This window comes from Dromiciops gliroides, chromosome 6, assembly GCF_019393635.1.
Source record: "Dromiciops gliroides isolate mDroGli1 chromosome 6, mDroGli1.pri, whole genome shotgun sequence".
Taxonomy (NCBI): Eukaryota; Metazoa; Chordata; class Mammalia; order Microbiotheria; family Microbiotheriidae; genus Dromiciops; species Dromiciops gliroides.
This window is the reverse complement of record NC_057866.1, coordinates 14,320,543-14,342,222: the sequence shown is the minus strand read 5'-3', so window position 1 is coordinate 14,342,222 and position 21,680 is coordinate 14,320,543. Positions and strand designations below refer to the sequence as shown.

Sequence of the window (21,680 nt, the reverse complement as noted above, 5' to 3'; positions counted from 1 at the left end):
TGGTAAAAAAAATCAATAGTTGATAAACATTTATTAAGTGTCTAATGCATGTCTGGCACCTGCTGGGGATACATACACAAAAGATGGATAGTCCCTGCCCTCACAGAGTTTACAGTCTAAAGGAGAAAGACAATACACAACAGGCAGCTAACAGGGAGTTAAGGGGAGAGTGGGTACATTCACATTAACACCCCACCACCACAAACTCGACCTTCTTCTGGAACCATTTTCAAATCAATTTGGCCTTTATACCAGGATGGAGGGAATGTCAACAAGGTAACCTTGTTGACTTAGTACTTAGATGGGTGAGCCTTATGGGAAGTTCAAGTCTTTGAACTAGAAAAGGTTAAATTCTAAAGAGGAGTGGGAGGGAGAGGGGTTTACATGCATAACAAATAAAAGAAAACTGACTCTGGACTGGAGTGTTTGCATCCTAGGAAAAAAAAAATTGAGTCCAGAATGGGGCCTGAAGATAAATGAAAGAATGAGCACTGCTGACCAGGGCAATTTACTTAAAGTAAGTTCCAGGAGGAACTGACCAAACAGAGGAGGGGTCAGCTGGACTGATTTGATGTGGTGAGAAGGTCTAATGGGGCAAGGCATGTTCTCTATGCCCCTACTCCCTTATCCCTATAAGTGCCCAGAACGGGACACCAGTGCCCATTTTTATTGTCTCTCCTTTTAGGATATAAATTCCATCAAGGCAGAGACTGTTTTTGCTTTTGTATCTGTATCCCCAGCACTTAACCCAGTGCTGGGCACCTAGCAAGCACTTAATACTTTTTTTTTCATCCTATTTTGTAGTTGTATTCATATAAGGCATGTGTCATGGAGGACGGACTCTCAGGTATTTTGTATATTCCATAGTTATTTTGAAGATAGGATTTCTTTTTCTATCCCTTCTGAGATCTACAAGTAATATTAGAAAAGGCTATATTCTGGGTTAATTTTATGTGTATGTAAGCATATGTGTACATACACATATATACACACATATATATATATACATACAGATACATGTATTATCTCCTGATGCTTTATTCAAATTATTAATTTTTAGTTGATTGTAGACCTGAACTATGTCATCTGCAAAAAAGAGATAAAATGTTTCTTGCCTATACTGTACTTATTTCTTCAATTTATTTTTGTCTTATTACTAACGTTAGTGTCATGGGGGAAATGGTTGGTGAGGGGTCCTTAGGAATTCCTCTCTAAAGAATGACACTCTCTCAAACACAAATCCAATTAGAATAAAAGAATCTTTTATTTAGGCCCTAGAGAAAGGAACCCAAGAGAGAAGTCCTTGGACTTTCTCATGGGGAGATGGTATGGCACAGAGATGTGGTTCTCTGAGATACCTATCTCCCTGAACAGATGGTGGAGGGACCAGTGGGATGATCATCTGACTGTGGAAAGTTCCCTTTAGGGGTGGGGAAAGCTTGAGTGAAGACTCCAGTGAGAGGATTTCTGGAGTTATCTCTGTCCTCATGGCACCACTCAGGCAGCAGCCACACCTAATAGGATTATCTCCCCAAGGGGTGGGGAAGACTGGTCTTTAGGTGTGTCTGTCCTTTGGTTTTCCCCAGAAAACTTTTGAGGCACCCCAGGCCCATAAGTTAGCATTTCTAGAACTAGATCAAATGACAGTAGTGACAATGGACAGCCTTGTTTGCCCTTGATCTTTCTGAGATTGTCATAATATTCTCTATGTCTTACTCCATTAAACTGGGTATTTTATATATTTATAAATACAGCAGTTAAAGCTTTAAACTACACCATAACATTTAGGATACCTTGCATTCATCCATTTCATTATGAATTTTGTTGACATATAATTGGGCAAAACAGTTTCTAATTTCCTTTATTTCATCTTCATTTCCTATGCATTCTCCTTTTAAATTTTTTATATTCATTTATTTATTAAATTTTTTATATTGTCATTTTGGTTTTCCTCTCTTTTTATCAGATTATCTAATGCTTATCCATTTTTTAAGGTTCTCCTTCCCTCCAAAAGAAAACCCCCAAAACACCAACCCAACTCCTAGAATTGTCAATTCAACTTTTTATTTCATTTTCTGAATTTTTATTTTGTGTTTTTTGCTGTTTTTGTATCTTGTTTCTGTCAACAACCAATTCTCAATTAAAGAGACAACTCAGATTCAACCAAAAGAGAAGTGAGTCTAGATTCAAGCATGATTATGTACTTACCTGGTCAAGGAAAGAGAGGGCTTGGGAACTTGGGGACAAGGGACCCATGCTTGACACCAGGGCACCTAGAAGCTCATTCCCAGACCAGGAAGATGTAATCTTTGATGAATCCCATCAATGCTGCCACCATTTTATGTCAAGTCCCTAAATAAATCAAAACCACGAGTTGAAGAATCAAGTCTCTTTAATTGAGTTAACAGGGTAGGAAACCTGACACCTTAAGGGATGTTCAGTGGGTTTTCCAACCAAATGACCCATGGAAAAGTTTCTCTAATTTTAGGAGGAATGGGGAGAAGAGAGTATGAAGTAACAAGACCGAGTCATAAGATTTCAGTGGCCACTGGCAATCCAGGCAAGGAAAGCCACTTTATTCTGGCTGGTTAGCCCTTCATGTCATGAATCCCAATGGAAGGGGGCATGGACACTAGAAGCTGAGATCCAGCTTGAGATGGGGTCACCACAAGGCAACATCCATGGGTGGGGGGACCTAGGGTGTGGTTCAGCTCAACCCAATCAAGAGTAAATATGTTAAGAGTAGGAATATAAGGGCATTACTAGAATTTTGATATCGTCATTGTGAGAAACAGGTACAGACCACCTTCTCAAAATAAGTTCTTTTAGAGGCAACTTTGGTATGCCAAAAGCCTTTTATTGACTTCTCATGAGAATGGACACCCACAGTAAAACCAATTAGTGAGTTCCAGTGCTAAGAGTGAGCAGCCAGTATTTATCCTAAGCCCTGACTGGGTAATTCCCTCCCCTGAGTTATTATAGGTTGCTAGGCTCAGGTTCACAATCTTCCCAGAAGAGTTCTAAATTAAATTCTCCTTGATATGTTAGCCCTCCCATCCACAAACACCTTCATGCAACCCATGATGGAAAATGGGGTGGCGATTTTAGGCATGGGAGGAGAAGTTAATATTATTAATGATAACATTAGTAATTAATGATAGTCTATTAAACAAGCGCTAGTGACTGGTGCCTACTTTTACTAAAGCACAGCAAGAGTCAGCTCAGATTGGTTTTTATCAGTTCTTCCTCTAGACCTGAAAAACTTACTTTTCTCTCTTTCTTGAGCTGACCTAATTTACTAGATAATATTGCCTAGCTGTTCCTTATATGGGCATGCTTTTCCCTAAATGAAGAGAGTCCACTATTTTAACAGGTTGTTACTGTATCTCACAGTCATGATAAGAGGTTTAAGCAGTCCAAATCACAATTCCAAGGTCTGTTGAGGGTATCACCACCCTTCCAAACTGAGTTTAAAATCTCAACATTGTTTGTCCTCCTTTAACAGTATAGTACACTGAGTAGAAGGCCAGGAATCAAAAAACCCTGGGTCTGAGTCACAACTTGGACTCTCAACTGTGTGACAGAAACAAAACACTTGGCCAGCAAATACCCTACCCTAATTTAGTCCCTCTCACCCCCTGGTCTAAATTATCTTCAGATCTTCTGAACTTTCTCTGCTTCTCGTTTCTCACCTCCCAATAGACCTTACCTCGAGCTGCCACTTAAATAAAAACTTTCTTTTTAAGGCACAGTTAGTTCATGTCACTTGGGCAGCAAAAATTTCAATGTCTCCCTACTGCCTCTAGAATAAAATGTGATTTCTGATTTCTGCTGGGCATTTGAGGCCTCTACAGTCTGGCTCTAAATCTGTCTTTTCTTCCAGACTTGTTTCATCTTCTTCTCTTGAAGGCCCTACTTAATCTAGCCACACTGAACTGCCTACAGTTACCCAGAAATCAACATTCCTCCTCCTACCTCAGTGCATCTGCATCAACTGTCCCCCGGGCCTGGACTTTACTTCTCCCTCTGTTCTACCTCTCCAAATTACTCTCTTTCTTTAGCTGGTCCCTGAGCTTTCTCCAGTTGTAGTCTAATGGAATCCCAATGTTTTCCACCCATGGGGGCCATTTTCCAAGGAAGGGTCTCAACCTCACACTCATACACACAGACAGACAGACATGCACACGTGTACACAGGACACTACAGAGTCTCAGCTCGTACCTTTTCCTCCTGGAAGCTTTTCCTAATCCTCCCAATTGCAAGCAGCCTCTTCATCAAATTTCTTTGTATTCCTTATATTTACTTATCTGGGTATAGAATCTTTCTCCAAAACACCAAAAATCACCAGATGTAAACTCCTGGAGGGCAGGGGCTGTGCTGTTTCGGTTTTTATAGCTGGACCACCCAGGAAAGTTCTTTACATTTAGTAAAATGTGGGGCTGCTAGGTGGCACAGTGGATAGAGCACCGGTCCTGGAGTCAAGAGAATCTGAGTTCAAATCTGGCCTCAGACACTTAACACTTACTACACTAACTAGCTGTGTGATCCTGGGCAAGTCACTTAATCCCAATTGCCTCACCAAAAAACAAACAAAAAACATTTAGTAAAATGCTTTACAAATAAATAAATCATAATAAATGCTTGACTAGTAAATGTCTATTAAGTTTAACTTGACTGAGTCCTAAAATAGTCCAGGGAGTGAGTGACTGGAATATGACACCTCACTCTGAGTACTGAATATAGTACATGCATACTAAATATAAGATACTACCAAATTACCATATCACAATTAATAAATTAACTATATTACATATAACATATATAACACGTATTTATCAGGGGCTTACTGACATGGAAATCATTATTCCTGAGATACCACTAAATGTAGGAAGTGGAGCATGAGGAAATATGTTCACTGATTTCATCTTTATCAGGCTACCATGTACTACCCCATGGAAGGCGGTTGTTGGAGAAGTTTAGAGAAGACATGATCCCTGCCCTCATAGCTGACCATTATGAGCAGACCTAGGGCATGCATGCACATACATACACCCATTCATGGGATTTGTACCAAGAGTTCCCTATTCCAATGCAATCACAAGGTCGGTTACAATAAAAATCTCCAGTCTTCACATGCTGCTTAATAAAATGCTTGTTGAACGGAACTGAATGACTACATGCCTCAAAGGTAAGTACATAGAGATACAAGATTGCTTGTTATGTGAAGCCCAAGGAAGAAGGGCAGAATGAGTTATACAATAATCTTTTTTTTCCTAATGATAAAAAATTTTTGTGGGTCTGAAGATCCTCTAATAGAAACAACATGGTGGGGAGGAGACTGCAAGCAAGATACACCTTTGAGTTGAATGTACATTATTCACATTTTCTCCAGCACTTTTCTAAAGTCTGGACAACCAACAAAACAATAAATCAAGCCCTGCTTTGTAACTAATTTCCCTTTGGATCCTAACTGCAGAGATACCTCCTACCCTGTCCCCAACCAAAAGGAAATAAAAAGTAAAAGTAGCATCCTGCAGAACCTAGTGCCAAATTGCTGGGGATTCCCATAAGCCCTTTCTCCGCCTCATAACCCTCATTTTACACCTGCCTTCTGGGTGGGGACTTCAAAGATCTTCTAAATCAGGCCTGGCACAGCTCCCCAAGCCCCCCAGGGAATCCCTTTCAGGAAGTGAAACTAAGATGTTTCAGGATGTTTCCATTTGCAGCATCTTCCGGGGTGGCTGGTGATTGCAAGGCATGGGATGAGGGTGTCTGCAGCTGGGTATTTCCTTCCACCTGCTTGGGTTCAGCCTAGTCTGGCCAAGTCCTCCCCCATTTGCCTTCACACCTACCTGCAGGTTGGCTGACTAAAGGTTCCTTTCTCTGGCTGCTCTGACCCCATCAATTGGACAGCCCCAACAGGACCCCACAGGTAAGTGGCCTTATACCCTTTATCCCCATCTAAAAGTAGCGAATGAGAGAGTCAGTGTGGCCCAGCAGATTCGATTTGGGCTATGACACAAGCATCTACATCACCTGAGTGAGAGCTTTCCACCCTTCTCTAGCAAGCAAGAATAGATTAAGAGCAATTGGGAGGTGGCAGAAAGAGTTTTGCTTTGGCCCCAGGAGCCTCAGACTTAGAGTGACCGCGGTGGTGGCGGTGGCAGCAGCAGCGGGGTAGAGGGAGGACTGAACCACTGTTAGCCTTAGTTTATCCATTGTTAAAATTAAGATAATAAAACTGGCCTGGAGAAAACGTACCTAATGAGCCCTAAAGCAGCCAGTCGGCAAGCATTTATTAAGCACCTATAGTGTACCAGCACTTTGCTGAGCCTAGGGGGATGCAGTGAAAGACAAAACCAAAAAAGAACATACATCCCTATTCATGACTAAGCTCCCTGTCTAATGCGGGAGAGACAACTATTTACAACCAAAATAAAGACTGCATAAAGAGTAAGGGAGACTGGGAAAGCTGCTCATGAATGGCAGGATTTTAAGATTTGAAAGAAGCCTGAAAGGTTGTAAGGCACAAGTGCAGAGAGAGAACTTTGTTCCAGACATGGCGGAAGCTGGGGAAAGTGCCCAGAATCTGCAGATCAAGGGTCTCGTTCAAGAGCCAGCCCAGAGGTCAGGATCACTGGATCAAAGAGAACAGATAGGGGAGGAGGTGTAAGAAGACTAGAAAGAGAGTGTGGAGGTGCTGGAACACCAAACAGAGCACTTTTAAATAGAAATAGTTATTATGTCCTTCAATCTTGTAGATCAACTATGAAACCCAGGAAAAAGGCTTCATAGGGCCGTGTTAGTTGGAGTGGAACAGAGGCAGGGTCCCAGCCCCGAAATGGCTGTGTAATGTCTACAATCTAATGTGGGTCCTCACCTGCCCCGCCCCCAGTTTTGGCCATGTACTCAAATCCAGGAATGACCATTTATTGTCTGCGTGACCTTGGGCAGGTGACATCCTTCCTTGGGAGACTGGTCTTTCTCAGGACCTCTGTCTCCTCTGCTTCTGTTCCTATGACCCTGTTATTACGTACAATCCCCACTCCAAGGGGCTTTGTTCTGTTGTTTAATCGGAAGGTCACGGCTTGGTGTTTTGTGCTTTCCTTAAAAGACGTTCCTATACAGTGGAGGTTCTCCACCTTCTTGGGGTCACCGTTCCCTTTGGATTGTGGGGAAGCTACGGATACTTTCTCAGAATAATGATTTTGTAAAAATCATAATTAAAAGAAATGCAAACTTTCAGTGAGAGATTCTGGCAAAGAGAGATGTCATTAGTTTCCATCCACAGACACCTTAGAAGTCTGTGGACCCCCAAGTTAAGAACTCCTGGTATAAAGGTTCATTTTAGGAAGTACAATTTAGCTTTAAAAAAAATAGTTGTGCTGACACAACCATGTCCCTGGGCACAAGTGATCTACTAATTTATAAACCTTCCTCTGGGGGCCTTCGACAAGAACATGCATGACCTTGATGAGTCACTTCATCTTTATGGGCCTACATGATTTGCAGCACAGAACAGCAAACTTGAGAGTTAGCAGGGACCCTGGCTACCAAAGGAAAGCCCACTCCCTCCCTCTAAGAGGGGTCGAAGGTCCCTTCCAACTCCAAGCCCGTAGGCTGCTGTGGGTCTCAGCCTTCCATAGGAGGTGGGGCTGGCCTGGTCCTTCTGAAGACTCAGCTGGAGAAGTGTAGCCTACCATCCGGGAAAGGCTTTAAACAGGCCCACCAACCGTACTGTCTGATGTTCTTCTAGCTCTCTAAGGCCTGCAAGGCTATTTGTAGCCAGTGTCTAATTTGAGACTTTTACAATGGGCATTACCTATCTCCTCCTCCTCCTGTTGTTGTCGTTGAATCATTTCATTCGTGTCTGACTCTTCCTGACCTGGGGTTTTCTTGCCAAAGACACTGGAGGGGTTGGCCATTTCCTTCTCCAGCTCATTTGACAGATGAGGAAACTGAGGCAGAGTTAAGTGACTTGCCCAGGGCCACACAGCTAGCAAGTAAGTGTCTGAGGCAGGATTTGAATTGATTTGATCCTCCTGTTACAAATGAGGAAATGGGAGGTCAGAAAAGTTCGGCAATTTGCCAGAGGTTTCACATGCATTAAGTAATCCTGATCTGTAAAATGAGCAGGCTGGACTGTTATTATTATTATTATTATTAGAGCGTGTGCTCCTGAAGGCCTCTTTTTGTATCCCCAGTGCTTGGCATTGTGCCTAACAAACAGTAGGCACTTAGTAATTGCCTACTGACTGACTGACTAGCAAGGCTCCAAGATCCCTTCCAGCTCTGAGAGCTGGGGATTCTGCGCAGCCGTCCCACTTGGGTGGGCGCATTGTTCCTGCCCCTTTCCGGATTAGAGCACTGGAGGGCCATAGGACCCAAGGTGGAAGGAAGTTCAGAGGTCAACACTGTACTCAAGTGAAGAAGTCAAGAAGTGGGATTTGAACCCACCATCTCTGACTCTACTGTTGAAAGCTTAGTGGCCAGGCTGCCCTCAGATGTTCTGTGGCCTAGAGGGTGGAGCAAGGAGGAAGTCGTTTAAGGGATAATTGGAGGGGAGGGGAGGGGTGGGGGCCTAGGGACAATAGCAATGAGCAGCTGGGCATGATGGGGAGGACCTGGAGCACCCTCCAAAGCTGAAGTTCCTTCAGCTGTCTTGTCCCTTCTTATAGGATCTCTGAGAGCATGATGACTCCAAGAAATTCAGTCAGTGGAGCATTCCTGGCTGATTCCATAAAGGGCCCCAGCACCGTACAGCTGGGCCAAAAGACAGTCCTCAGGAGAGGGTCCCAGTTACAAAGTCCCACCTTGAAAAGCTTCTTCAGGAGAGAGTCCAAAGCCCTCGGGGTAAGTCTGTGTCCTCCCTCCAGCAATGCAGCCATTTTCTCAGTCAAGCCTTGCTCTCATTCAGGAAGGTCTGCAAAGGGGTGTGGTGAAGCATTACCAACCTTTTAGGTGTGTCAGGGAGGCATCTAAATGCAGGCTGGATGTCCCCCATGACCACTCCCAGCATGCCCGCTCCTCTGGGTGGTGGGAAAACTCGCCTGATCACCAGGAAGGACCCAAAGCTCCACCCCCTTCCTTCAGGTGATTTTTAACAAAGCCCCTAAGCCACAGGAGTCCAGAAAGGCCCTCGGAGCCCATTTAGAACAACCAGTGCCAGCCCAGGACTGCCTCTGCCACACTGCCATCCGGAGGCCATCCACTTTCCCACGTGATGAGTTATACTGAGAGGACCATAGGATACTAAACTGAGAACCTTAAAGGTCACCAGGCCAGAGGAGGAAATGAGGCACAGCAAAGTGAAGTGGCTGGCCTGGGCTCACACAAGCCAGGGATTCGGATGCGAGTCTCCCTGACTCCACCTCAAGGGTGTCCTATCCATGAGACTACATTCCAACTTGGGCCAGCTCTGACTGTGATGAAGTTTTCCTTCCATGAAACTGAAACCTGTCTCTCTGCACCTTCTTCTCGTTGTTCCTGGTTCTACTCTCGGGGGTCGATCAGGATGAGTCTCATTCCCCTTCAAAGACTTGAAAGACGGCTATTTTGTGCCTCTAAGTATTCTCCTTTCTCCTCTAAAGATCCCCTTTCCTTCAGCTAATAAATGTCTGTTGAGCTGAACTTAAATGATCCTCAATGGCTGCAGCTGTAGTGATGGCACATACAACAGCAGGTGCTTAATAGATGCTCCATTCCTCTGGTAGCCCTACTCCACAGGGACTCAAGCCTGTCAAGGTCCTGATGAGAACAGGAGGCTGATGCCTCCTTTGCTAAGCCTCACTCAAGCACGGCCTCCACCAGGAAGCCTGCCATGATTCTCCCAGTGATGAACCACCGCCCCTTCTTTTTGTCTAGGTAGCCCGCGGTCCCACTGGGCACCTCAGGCAGCGTGTGCACCAACGCACACATATGACTTGGATGATGCCTAAGCCTCATGCAGTTTTACCAGCCCTTCTTTTGTAAGACTCTAATAACATCATGATTTGAACACACATAATTGTGTTTTCTCATGGTTTGGTCTTGCCCCAAACTCTACCTGTCATTGGAAGGCCCTGGGCCTCAACCTCCTCATCTGTAAAACAAGGGGAATTTATTGAGCGCTTGCTGTGTACAGGCACTGGGACAAGCACATCCAGGGAAGGAGAAAAGCCCTTCTCCCAAGAAGCAGACATTCAGGCAGGGATGACAAGGGCAAATTTAAGTCAGTGCAGAATAAATAGAGAGGGAATGATCCCTCCACAGACAGGTGGCTTCCCAAGGCCAGGGACCTAAACTTAGCTAAACTCTGTGTCTCCCTCAACCCAGAGAACTGAGCTCTGTATTCGGGAAGGGGAGTTTCCACACAAGGAAACTTCTTCTCCCAACACCAGGCAACAAATCCTCTGCAGTATTTAGCCTTAATGAGTTGCCCAAAGGACTAAGAAGTAAGTGACTAGCTCAGGACCCACAGGTAGTATGTGTTAGAGGTGAGACCTGAACCCAGGGCTTCTTAATTTCAAGGCTATCCATGAGGTCATACTGCCTCTCTTGTACACAATAGGCACTTCTTAATAGACAGGTTGTGAATGATGAATGAATGAATGAATGAGTGGGCACCATTTTCTGTTCCCTTTTCATCACCTCATTCTCTCACACTACAGGCTGTCCAGATCATGATTGGCCTGTTCCACTTCGGACTAGGTGGAGTTCTGCTGATGGTACCTATGAGCACATATGCCCCAATCTGTGTGACAGTGTGGTACCCTTTCTGGGGAGGCATTATCGTAAGTAGACGTCAATAATAAAGGTTATTGCGTGATGCAGAAAAAGGTCTGGATGTTCCCATGAGAATTCACCTGATCAAATCTACAGCTAGAGAGAAAAGCACAGATAGGAAAGATATGACCAAAAGCATTCCACAGAAGGTGACAATATCAACGCTGCTTAATTTTCCAACGTGTTAATAAAAGATGCATGAACACAAGGATAGTAGCCCTCCACTAATTCGAGAATTTCAGAATCAGAGACATCTAGTCTAGCCTCTCCCTGCTCATCAGGGCCCAGACAAGTGCTGTAGCCCAATTTGATGAGAGGACGATGAAAGGAAACTGACAAGGACAGAAATGGACAAAGCATGGCCCACCCTCCCCTCACTGCCTCCACTTCCCTGATGCTCATTCATCAGTTTCTTACAGTCTGGCTTCCAACCCTGCTCCCAAAGGTGACAGCAGTTCAAACATTGACCTTTCCCCCTTACTGTTCTCCTCTATACACGCTTCAACTCTGCTGCCCACCACCCACATCCTGGCATCTGAGGCAATGCTCTCTCCTAGTTATCTTCCTAATTCCAATGAACAAGCATTTCTCGAGCATGGACTATTACACCAAACACTGCGCTAAGCACTGGAGACAAAAAGGAAGGTAAAAACAACTTCAGTCTGCCCTCAAGGAGCTCACGGTGTAAAGGTGTAAACAAGTAGGTACATACAAGATAGAAGCAGAAGAGAATGATAATAGCTTTTATAGGATCCCCACAAACACTTTATAATAGTAGAGATGGAGGCAGGCAGAGGTTAAGTGAGTGGGCCAGCTATTAAGTGTCTATGGCTAGATTTGAATTCAGGTCTTTGGACTTTAGGCCTTGCACTTTATCTGCTGTGCTACCTCACTACCTCAGAGTGGATGAGCAAGGGGATAGGAAAAGCCATTAACACCTAGGGGTGGGGGCATCCCTCTGAAGCAATGGGACTTTGAGCAGAGTTGTGAAGGAAGTCAGGGAGCAGGGATGAAAGTGTGGAGCACTACAACCATGGGGCATAGCCAGAGCAAAAGTGCAGAGATGGGAAATGAAGGGCCCTGTTTGAGGGACTGCGTGTAGGCCAATGGGGCTGGAAGGTGCAGTGTATGCAGAGGGTGAGCATAAGGCGCCTGGAAGCAGGAATGTATAAAGACCTCTGAGTGCCACCGAAGTGAAGCCAGAGCATTCAGTAACTTCATGTTAGCACGCCAGGCAGAGTGCTAAGTTATTGCTGAGTCACTTCAGTCGTGTCCCACTCTTCATGGCCCCATTGGGGGTTTTCTTGGCAAAGATGGTGGAGAGGTCTGCCATTTCCTTCTCCAGCTCATTTTATAGATGAGGAAACTGAGGCAAACAGGGTGAAGAGCTAGGATCAACAGGATCACAGCTAGTAAGTGTCTGAGGCTGGATTTGAACCCATGAAGATGAGTATTTCCAACTCCAGTCCTGTATTGTATCCACTGTGCTACCTCGCATGGTATAAAAGTCAAATAGAAATGGATCCCTGCAGCTGCATAATAACTTAGAAAACCACAAATTAACTGTATCTATGTTGTATTGTGTTTTTATCCATTTTGTTAAACCTTTCCCAATTAGATTTTTTTTTTTTTTTTGCGGGGCAATTGGGGTTAAGTGACTTGCCCAGGGTCACACAGCTAGTAAGTGTCAAGTGTCTGAGGCCGGATTTGAACTCAGGTACTCCTGAATCCAGGGCCGGTGCTTTATCCACTGTGCCACCTAGCCGCCCCTCCCAATTAGATTTTAATCTGGTTTGGACTGCCGGCAAACCTGAGACTGATATTCCTGCCATAGAATATGTAAAGGGGAAGAATTTGTAATAAGGCTGAAAGGTAGACTGACTGAGGCCAGGTTGTGAAGCAATTATCATGCCAAACAGCAAAGTTTATATTTGATCTTCAAAGTAACAGGGAATGGAGAAAACCAAAAAGCAGTAGAAGTAAAAGGAGTCAGGATGTCGTGTCGGCCTTGATCCCTGCCCTGCCCTCACCCCATGGATCTGTCCAGCTGTAGCCTATGCAAGGTGACTGTGGACTGGTTTCTGAAAAGATGGACGGTGCATAATCATGGCCTTTTTTTTAATCACAGTATATCACCTCTGGCTCATTCTTGGTGGCAGCAGAGAACACCTCCAGAAGTTGCCTGGTAAGTACAATTTTTCCCTTCTCTTCAGAAAGCTGAGGAATTGTGGGTACAGGGATTGTTTCTCTCATTCATGGTATTTGTATCCCCAGCATGCACACAGTAGGCTTTTAATAAATGCTGATTACTTGATTCTTGCTAAGTAGGTCATCAGCACTATGGTACTGAAACAGACCACTAATGGCCTAACAGGGGAGCCACAGAGGGCTGAGAAGCTCTTCTTACAGACCACTTCAAAAGACTTGTGATCTAATTGGCACAAGCACTTTCTCCTCTCGTGTGAGCCACAATCTCTGCACACTATAGCAGACAGGTGTCATGAAAGCTGGCACTGAGAAAACTCTTCATTGGGAGGGGTGGCAACAACCCCCTGCAAAATCTATCAACCAAGTAATCAATAGCTGTAAATGTGGAAGAATGTCTTTATAAAAGCAAACTGTCACCTCACTCCCCACAAGGTGGCCACCGTCATCTATTTGCCCGGGCAGCCAGATGTTTCTGTGCTGAGGTGAGTCCCTTCCACAGAGTCAGCACCTCTGAGCTTTCTCAAGGTGCTATTTGTCCCCTTTGACCTTCTCTCCTCATCTGCCTAACCATTCTGTGACATAGACGCCAGCCTCTCTCTGAGACACCATCCATTTTATGTGACCACTGGCTAGTGCCATTCAACACAGTTGCTTTTCTCCTGACTCTTCTGAGCTAACAATGATATCATAGGCAACAAAATAGCACAGTGGGTAGAGTATTGAAAGACCTGAATTCATATCCCTTCTCAGACACTTAGCAGCTATGTGACCCTGGGCAAGTCACTTACCCTCCCTCAGCCTCAGTTTCCTCATCAGTAAAACAAGGCTACCTCCCAAGGTTGTTGTAAGAATCAAAATAAAAGATCATAGATAAAATGCCTTGCCAACCTTGAAGATGTATATAATGCTAATAATTAATAACAACATTAGCAATGCATTTCATGCCATGAAGTAGGCAGTTCCAATATGATCCCTTCCCTTTCTGGCCTCCTTGCAATTCCACCTACTTGGAATCCCACCTTCTGCCTCTCTACTCACTCCTGCCCTACTTGTGCTTGCTACCTCAAGGTGGAGGAAGTGCTTCCTTCAATTCAATTTAATCCGATAAATATGTATCCCTATGCCCCCAGCACCTGCTCAGCAATGGGATATAAAACTGAAATAAGACGAGGTACCTACCTTTAAGGGACTTGAGAATATTCTACTTAGAGTGAGGCAGTCGCCTGCCCAGCAACTGGGTAAAGAGCCTTCACATGCGTGCTTGAAATGCAGATGTTACTGAATACAATAATAAAATATTAAGGACCTACTTTATGGAGATGCCTGCCCTCAAGGAGGTCACAATCTAGGAGTAGCAGAAGCTAAGAATGGAAGGTAGGATGATGGCAAATTGCAGAGGGCTTTGAATGCCAAAGGGGTGAGTTTGAACATGTCTTCTCTTGAACAATATACTTTCCAATGTACCTTCCAATCATCAGCTTCTATTATCCCAGGAGCAAGAAAGCCAAAAGAAATCATCAGCCTTTGTGTCTCTGTTCCAGGTAAACACGAGGCTTGGAATGAATGCAATCAGCCTGTTCTCTTCCATCTCTGGGGTGATTCTTTTGATCATGGACATATTTAATCTCACTGTTTCTCATTTTCTAAAACTCCAAAGTCTCAATCTTGGTCAGATGACCAAACCATACATCAATATATACAACTGTCAGCAAAATGACCCACTGGAGCAAAGCACTCCCGTGCAGCAGCAGTACTGCCTCACTGTGAAGTCCCTCTTCTTGGTAAGTTCCTTCTGGGCTTAAATTCACAGTCATACACTGTGTGCAAGCACACACTGGGATAAAGATGGAGGAATGAGGAAATTTTAAAATAGGCCCTGCCCTCAGGAATCTTACATTTAAAGGAAGAAGTGAGAAGTGGGGGAGGGGTGATACAGGATGTATGCAGGTAAGTAAATGCAACACATAGACACTATAAAGACAAAGTAACTTCAGTGGTGGTAAGCAGAGCACTAATGACCCCGGGCAATTAGGAAAAGACCTGGCCCTGAAGGAGACTGGGATTTTAAGAGGCCAAGAGGAGGCAGGAAGGTACTCCAGACAAGGGAGGAAGGGTGGAGAGGCATGGAAAAAGCAGGAGCTGGAATGCCATATATAAGGAACATCAAAGATTGCAGCTTGAGTGGAACATGAGGGGGAATAACACAAAGTAATTCTGGAAAGAAAGGCAAGAAGGAGATTGGGGAGGAGTTCACATTTTACTCTAGAGAGTAAAGGCAAGAGGGACCCACTAAAGTTCTCTGAGCAAGGTCGTGCCTGGATCATGCCTCTGCTTTGTGGGAATCAATCTGGTGGATGTGTGGAGGCTAGATTACAAAGAGGAGGAACTCGGAATGCGGGGGGAGGGGGAGGCTTTTGCTGTGGCACAAGTAATGAGAGTTTGCATGTGATGGGTGACCATGTGATTGAAGAGAAGGCCATTCCATTTTTCCTTCATGAATTCCAATAAGATGCATCATGGTCACACAAGAACCACTCTGTCTCAGGGAGTATTCCAAAAGGGAGATTTTAGATAATGGGTGAGACACCTTCCTGTGAGTGGGAAGGAGATACGAATGCATCAATAATTCCAGGTCCCACATACAACCCTGGGAAAGGAACAGTACAATTACTATTGTGCCCATTTCACAGATGAGGAAAATGAGTCTCAAAGAGATCAAGAGGCTTCTTGGGAGCACACAGCTCATACATGTCATAGCTGAGACTGAAATCCATGTCTCCCCTGACTCTACACCCAATGGTCTTTTCACATTCTCAATACCACACAGGCTCTCCCCTTAGCCATAAATCTTTTCAAAGAAGACTCACTCTATAAGTATAGATATAAATAATGATAGTGATGATAGGGATAGAGATGCTACAGAATAGATTAGATATAAATGATAGATATAGACAATTGATGCTGCAAAAGACATATAGATACAGACAAACAGATACATAGAGAGATGGAGAGATAGAAAGATACAAATGTAGATTCAGGTCATTTTTTTGTACCCAAGTATAATGCTTTGCTCTTATCCTACCCAGAGCTCTGAGTTGCCATGATCCTTTCAGATCTTTAATCTCTCCTAGAATATGATATCTACCTCTTCAAGCTGGATGTAATCTGCAAATTTAGCAGGCATGCCACCTGCATCTTTATCCAAGTGACTGATAAAGACGTTACACGACACAGAGGCAAGAATAGATGCCTGGAACCCTCCACTGGAGACCTAAAGCCACATTGCTAATGAGACATTAACAATCCCTCTTTGAGTCTAGCCATCCAACAAGTTCTGAATCCGCTGAATTTTGGTCTCATCTAATCACTATCTTTCCATCTTTTCCACAAAAATTGCAGGAGATACTTTATCAAAAGCTTTGCTAAAATCCATGTAAGCAGAATCAGTACTAGTATTCATGGGCTAGTTCAATAATCCTGTCCAAAACAAGGACATTAGGTTAGCCCTACTTATTTTCTTTTTTTTTTTCTTTTGCAGGGCAATGAGGGTTAAGTGACTTGCCCAGGGTCACACAGCTAGTAAGTGTGAAGCGTCTGAGGCTGGATTTGAACTCAGGTCCTCCTGAATCCAGGGCCCATGCTTTATCCATTTCATCACCTAGCTGCCCCCCAGCCCTGCTTATTTTCAATGAAGCAATGCCAGCTCTTTGTAATCATCCCATCTCTTTAACAGTCCATTCTAAGATTTTCCCCAGAATTAAGTTAAGCTCATTGGCCTAAAGCTTGAGGATTCTCTTCTTGTTGTTTTTTTGAAAATCAGATTTTGTGTATCTCTGATTCTGACCTAGGTTCTAATCTAAGCGATCTATCTATGAAGTCTCCTTAAACTCAAATCCAGTCACTTGCTCACCCTTCCTTCTCTGGTCATTGTACAGGGAATTTTGGCTGTCATGCTGATTTTCACTTTTCTCCAGAACTTCCTGGTAGCATGCATCGCAGAGGATGAATGGAAAACTCTGTGTTCTGGTGCCCGAACAGTGAGTATTGACCTGACCCTAAACCTTTTATGACCTATTGGCCCTAGAACCAGGTTCCATTCAGGGTCTTCCTCTATCCAAGGTGGGTCTGACTCATGGTCATCCTCTAATAGTTAATATTCAATATTGGTACAAAATGAAACATTCAACAGTTAACAAAAAGAAGAAATTTGCTCAGCCACAGCAGGAGAGGATATTCAATAAGAGTATGTATTAAAAACATACTAAGCTGTTAGAGGTGAACAAAGTGCCCTTGCCTGAGTGGCCCATAATGGTCCATCAGCCAAGCACCATAAAGAGTGCCTGGAATCGAACATGGTTGCTTTGTACCCAGGCAACCAGGTAATGATGTCAGCAGCCTAAGCCCCAGCTAACCAATTCTTGCCTATGGCCTCCAAAAAAAAAGGATCATCCCAAAATGTTTTCAGGGAAGGAGTGGCTGGGAAAGAATCAGAATAAATCTGTGTCAGACATTGGCTGCTGAGACCCTCATGCATGATTCCATGACCTGAGGTGGGTTTATAGGCCATTCTCTAAACTGACAACAATTCTTTCCATATGAATGTTTATCCTGTTGAATTATACCTTCCCACAATTCCTCCTCACCAAAATACAGTAGCATAACCCTACAACATAAACAATGTAAACATTGACTTGACACCAGGGAACATAAGCTTTAATCTGTCTTGGCTATAAAACCAGCAAGCAATTTGATCTTAAAACCCAATGCCTCATAAAAAAAATGATTTTTGACAAATGATGAGTCCTTTTCAGTAAAGCCACACCCCACCCATCCTTCCTCAATCCCCCCTGCTATGCCCAAGTGGAGTCAGAGGCCTTCGGGTTCAAATCCTGGATCTGCTACCTCTATAATACTGGGGATGTTAATTACATTTCTCGGGGCTTGTCAATTACATCAGCAAGCATTTATAAAACACAGTGCACACCCTGGCTTCAGTTTCTTCCTAGACCCTAAGGATCTTTAAAATCCCTTGAAACTCTTATTCTAGGATCCAAGTCCTGTGCCAATGGACAATACCACATTCAGTTTTGAATTAGTTTGCAAAGTAGTGTCAGAGCCAAAAGATTCTTCTGTTCTTCACACACATTCCTTAACACAGCTTGGGAATGTGATGGAATTTTGTCACTTGGGCCCTGTACCAGGGTCATATATGCCAGAACATAGGGTATTTCTGTCTACTTTCTCTCCCTTGACAGAAAAGATCCAACTGTAGTACGGTATTATAATTGGGTCCCAATTACTGGCCACACCTCCTGGGCCTCAAGACCAAGGAGAAACTGAGGCAGGGCAACATTGCAATAAAAAGTTATCCTCTTTTGCATAAGGTCAGATAGATCAAATCAAATCTGTCCGACTGCTAAGAGGGCATCCCAAAATGCTCCCTCTGCCCCTTCTCCATTAATTCCTCCTGTGTCAAGTACACAGGGATTAGGAGCACAGCAACCATATCCAATTGAGTGCCCAAACAGGCAAGACTCAAAACAGGGTGTCCGTCCCCCATTTGTACAAAACCTGCCAAACAGATTCCACCTATGCCAGAGGGACAGGGAGGACATCTTGCTCCTAGCTAAAGCTAGCTGCTAGGAGAGGACTCCAGGGAGGTGGGGGCTAGGGAGTTCTTTCTTACCTCCAGATGGAGGGTGTCAGAGCCAGAAGCAATTCTCCTGAGGTTCAGAACCAAGTTTTTGTTGTGGGAGAGCTCTACCTCTTCCTCCCCAAAGAACTGGAAGTTCAGACTCTGTTCATCTGAAGGCATGAAAATGTTTATTAGAGGAGGATACAGAGGGTGTGGCCAGGGAGATGAACTAGCAACAGCAGGGATCAAGGTTGGTAGTGATATGGGGCTTAGGATAAATCAGAAGTTTCTCCTGTGAGTGGTATGTATCAGCTGAGTAGAAAGCACGGTGTTGCTACATACTCTTTTTCATTCTATTTTGCAATATTTGCTAACTGGTGAAAAGCCCAGGGTTCCACCTCTCTAACTACCCACCCCCATCATGAGCACAATGCACAGTAGGTACGTAAGTGCATTGTTATTAGAAAATCTGTTTCTGCTTCGTGGCCAGGATTTAGGAAGTGCTTTCAGGCTGGTTTACTGGGATCCTTCGTTTTATAGATGAGAAATCAAGGCTAAGAAGTAGCTGCCCGGGGCAGCTAGGTGGCGCAGTGGATAGAGCACCAGCGCTGGATTCAGGAGGACCTGAGTTCAAATCCTGCCTCAAACACTTGATACTTATTAGCTGTGTGACCCTGGGCAAGTCACTTAACCCTCACTGCCCCCCCAAAAAAAGAAAAAAGAAAAGAAGTAGCTGCCCAAAGTTACCCAGTAGCAGTAGTGACATTAAAGAGCAGGCTTTCAGATACCCACTTCTGTGCTCATTCCATTTTCCCAAACTTTGGAGAGGGGATTCTTGTCCAGGTGCCTACTAGACTAAATCACCTCTGGGCTCCCTTCTTATTCCCAGACTCAGTAAATCAGTAAAAATTGTATTTGCCCCATACTTTATGCATCTTTGGAAAGATGGAGACAAGGAAGTAATATGGGTCTGGACCTGTAGGATGACAGAAGACAATGTAAGAAGAACTTAAAAAGGTCTGCTACTTACTATGCTTTGTGGCCTTAGCCAAGTCACCTACCCTCTCAGGGACTCAGTTTCCTCCTCTGTAAAATGAGAGGATTAGCCTTAGTGTCCCCTTTATTCCTTTTTAGCTCTAAATCTATGATGCCATAATCCATTAAATTAAATATGTAGAAAATACAGATGTGACAAAAAACTTGTAAGTACCAACAGTAAAGGACAAGAAAAATAATCTGGTTTTCTGTTGCAGAGCGTGCTGCTCCTGTCTGCAGAAGAAAGGAAAGAGCAGACAGTACAGTTAACTATGGAGCCCTCTCAACCAAAGGGTGAGGAAGATATGGAAACTTTCCCTGCTCAAGAAGAGGACAAAGAAACGAGCTTCCCAGATCCCCCCCAGGAAAGCTCACCCACAGAAGAGGGAGGCTCCCCCTGAGTGTTATTTGGCTCTCCTGCCCTCCCTGCCACTCTCTTCTACATCTGTCCCACTCTTCCCTGCCCCTTCCTCTAGCTCTCGTATGTGTAGGAACTCAAATGCTTTTCCATTTCCCAGCATGTGGGAGATTGTAGCAAAAACTGCCTTTGTGTCCTTAAAGAAAGGCAACAGGTAGAGAACACGCTTTTTGAACTTGTATCCCACTAAAGCAGATCTTTGTTCATGTTCTAGGTTGGCCAAGATGGCTTGCCAAGGCCATTTGAGCTTTAAGATTCAGTGATTCTATAACTGCCTTTGCCTGGGAAGGAGGTGATTATTTATATCCATAAATTCAATATCCTCCCACTTCCCTAATGGGAAGAGAAAAGGGGCTGCCTCTGTCCTACTCTCCACACCTCTCCCATTCAGTGCACATGTCACTTGTCACTTCAAGGCTGCTTCCAAGAAAGAGTTGGAAGGATTCTCCTGTTGTCTTTTTCTGTGAACTCTTGCTCTTGGCCACATTTCCTGAGGTCTTGCATAATACTCTCTAAATGGATGAGACCACAATATTAAAAATCATTGTTATTGTTGTTGCTGTTGTGGTTGTTGTTGTTGTTCACTTATTCAGTCGGTCGTGTTCTTAGTGAACCCATTTGGAATTTCCTTGGCAAAGATATTGGAATGGTTTTCCATTTCCTTCTCCAGTATGTCCCCATTTTACAGTTGAGGAACTAAGGCAAATAGAAGCTAAGTGACTTGCTCAGGATCACACAGCTAGCAAGTGTCTGGAGCCAGATTTGAACTCTAAGCCCAGGGCTCTATCCACTGTGCTACCTAGCTGCCCCCTTATAGATCATATCATTTTAAAAATATATTTTTTTAAATAGAAGAGAAGTGGATCAAATATCTCTTACCCACGAGTAGGAGATTCAGTCTTAAGCAAACAAGATATAGAGGCAGTTACAAAAGATAAAATAGGTAACTTTGATTACATGAAACTAAAATGTTTTTACATAGACAAAATGAACACACCTAGGAAAATAAGGGAATTGACTGAATGGGGGAAAATCTTTATATCAAATTCTCTGATAAGCATTTGCTATCCAAGATATATCAACAACGAATATATATATTCGTATGCATGTATACACACACATATGTATGTATGTACTGTGATGAAATAATGGGATTTTGCAGATACTCAAAGACCCACCTGGAGATTAATCTAGACTGATTGAATCAAGTGAGAGTGATTGACTGCTGATTAGCCTACTTCAAGTTAATTGGATTGTAATCACACCTGGCTATCCCTTAAGAAGGTATTGTTCTCAGAAGCTAGACTGTGAACTCAACTTGAGAACACCTTCAAAGCCAATGGATTTGGATGACGCCAGCCAATCAGCTTGAAGCAGTGTGTAAGGACCGCCTCTGTTCCAGACCTATAAAAAGCTTCCACAATCAGCTTGCTGGGGAGTTCCTGATTAAAGCAGGTTCTTGGAGGAGGACTTGAGGAAGAACCCAACCAGGCTGGAACTCTATTCGAGAGAGGCCTTTTCTTAACTTTCTGAACTCCATGTTAATACCCGTATGATTTAATAAATGTTTAATGCCCAAAGACTGGTGCTGAAGCTTCTAATTTAAGGTGATCACACAAT

The 21,680-nt window shown here is 43.9% G+C and overlaps 1 protein-coding gene across 1 annotated transcript; it reads left to right on the top strand.

Annotated features, from left to right (window-relative positions):
* Positions 1 to 5,845: 5,845 nt before the first annotated feature.
* On the top strand, positions 5,846 to 20,683 carry MS4A1 (membrane spanning 4-domains A1). The gene is made up of 7 exons (XM_043972545.1): positions 5,846 to 5,932; positions 8,679 to 8,853; positions 10,650 to 10,772; positions 12,893 to 12,949; positions 14,514 to 14,753; positions 16,908 to 17,009; positions 19,861 to 20,683. The coding sequence occupies exons 2-7, from the start codon at positions 8,692 to 8,694 to the stop codon at positions 20,041 to 20,043; spliced, it is 867 nt and encodes a 288-aa protein (XP_043828480.1). The 5' UTR covers positions 5,846 to 5,932; positions 8,679 to 8,691; the 3' UTR covers positions 20,044 to 20,683.
* Positions 20,684 to 21,680: the final 997 nt, after the last annotated feature.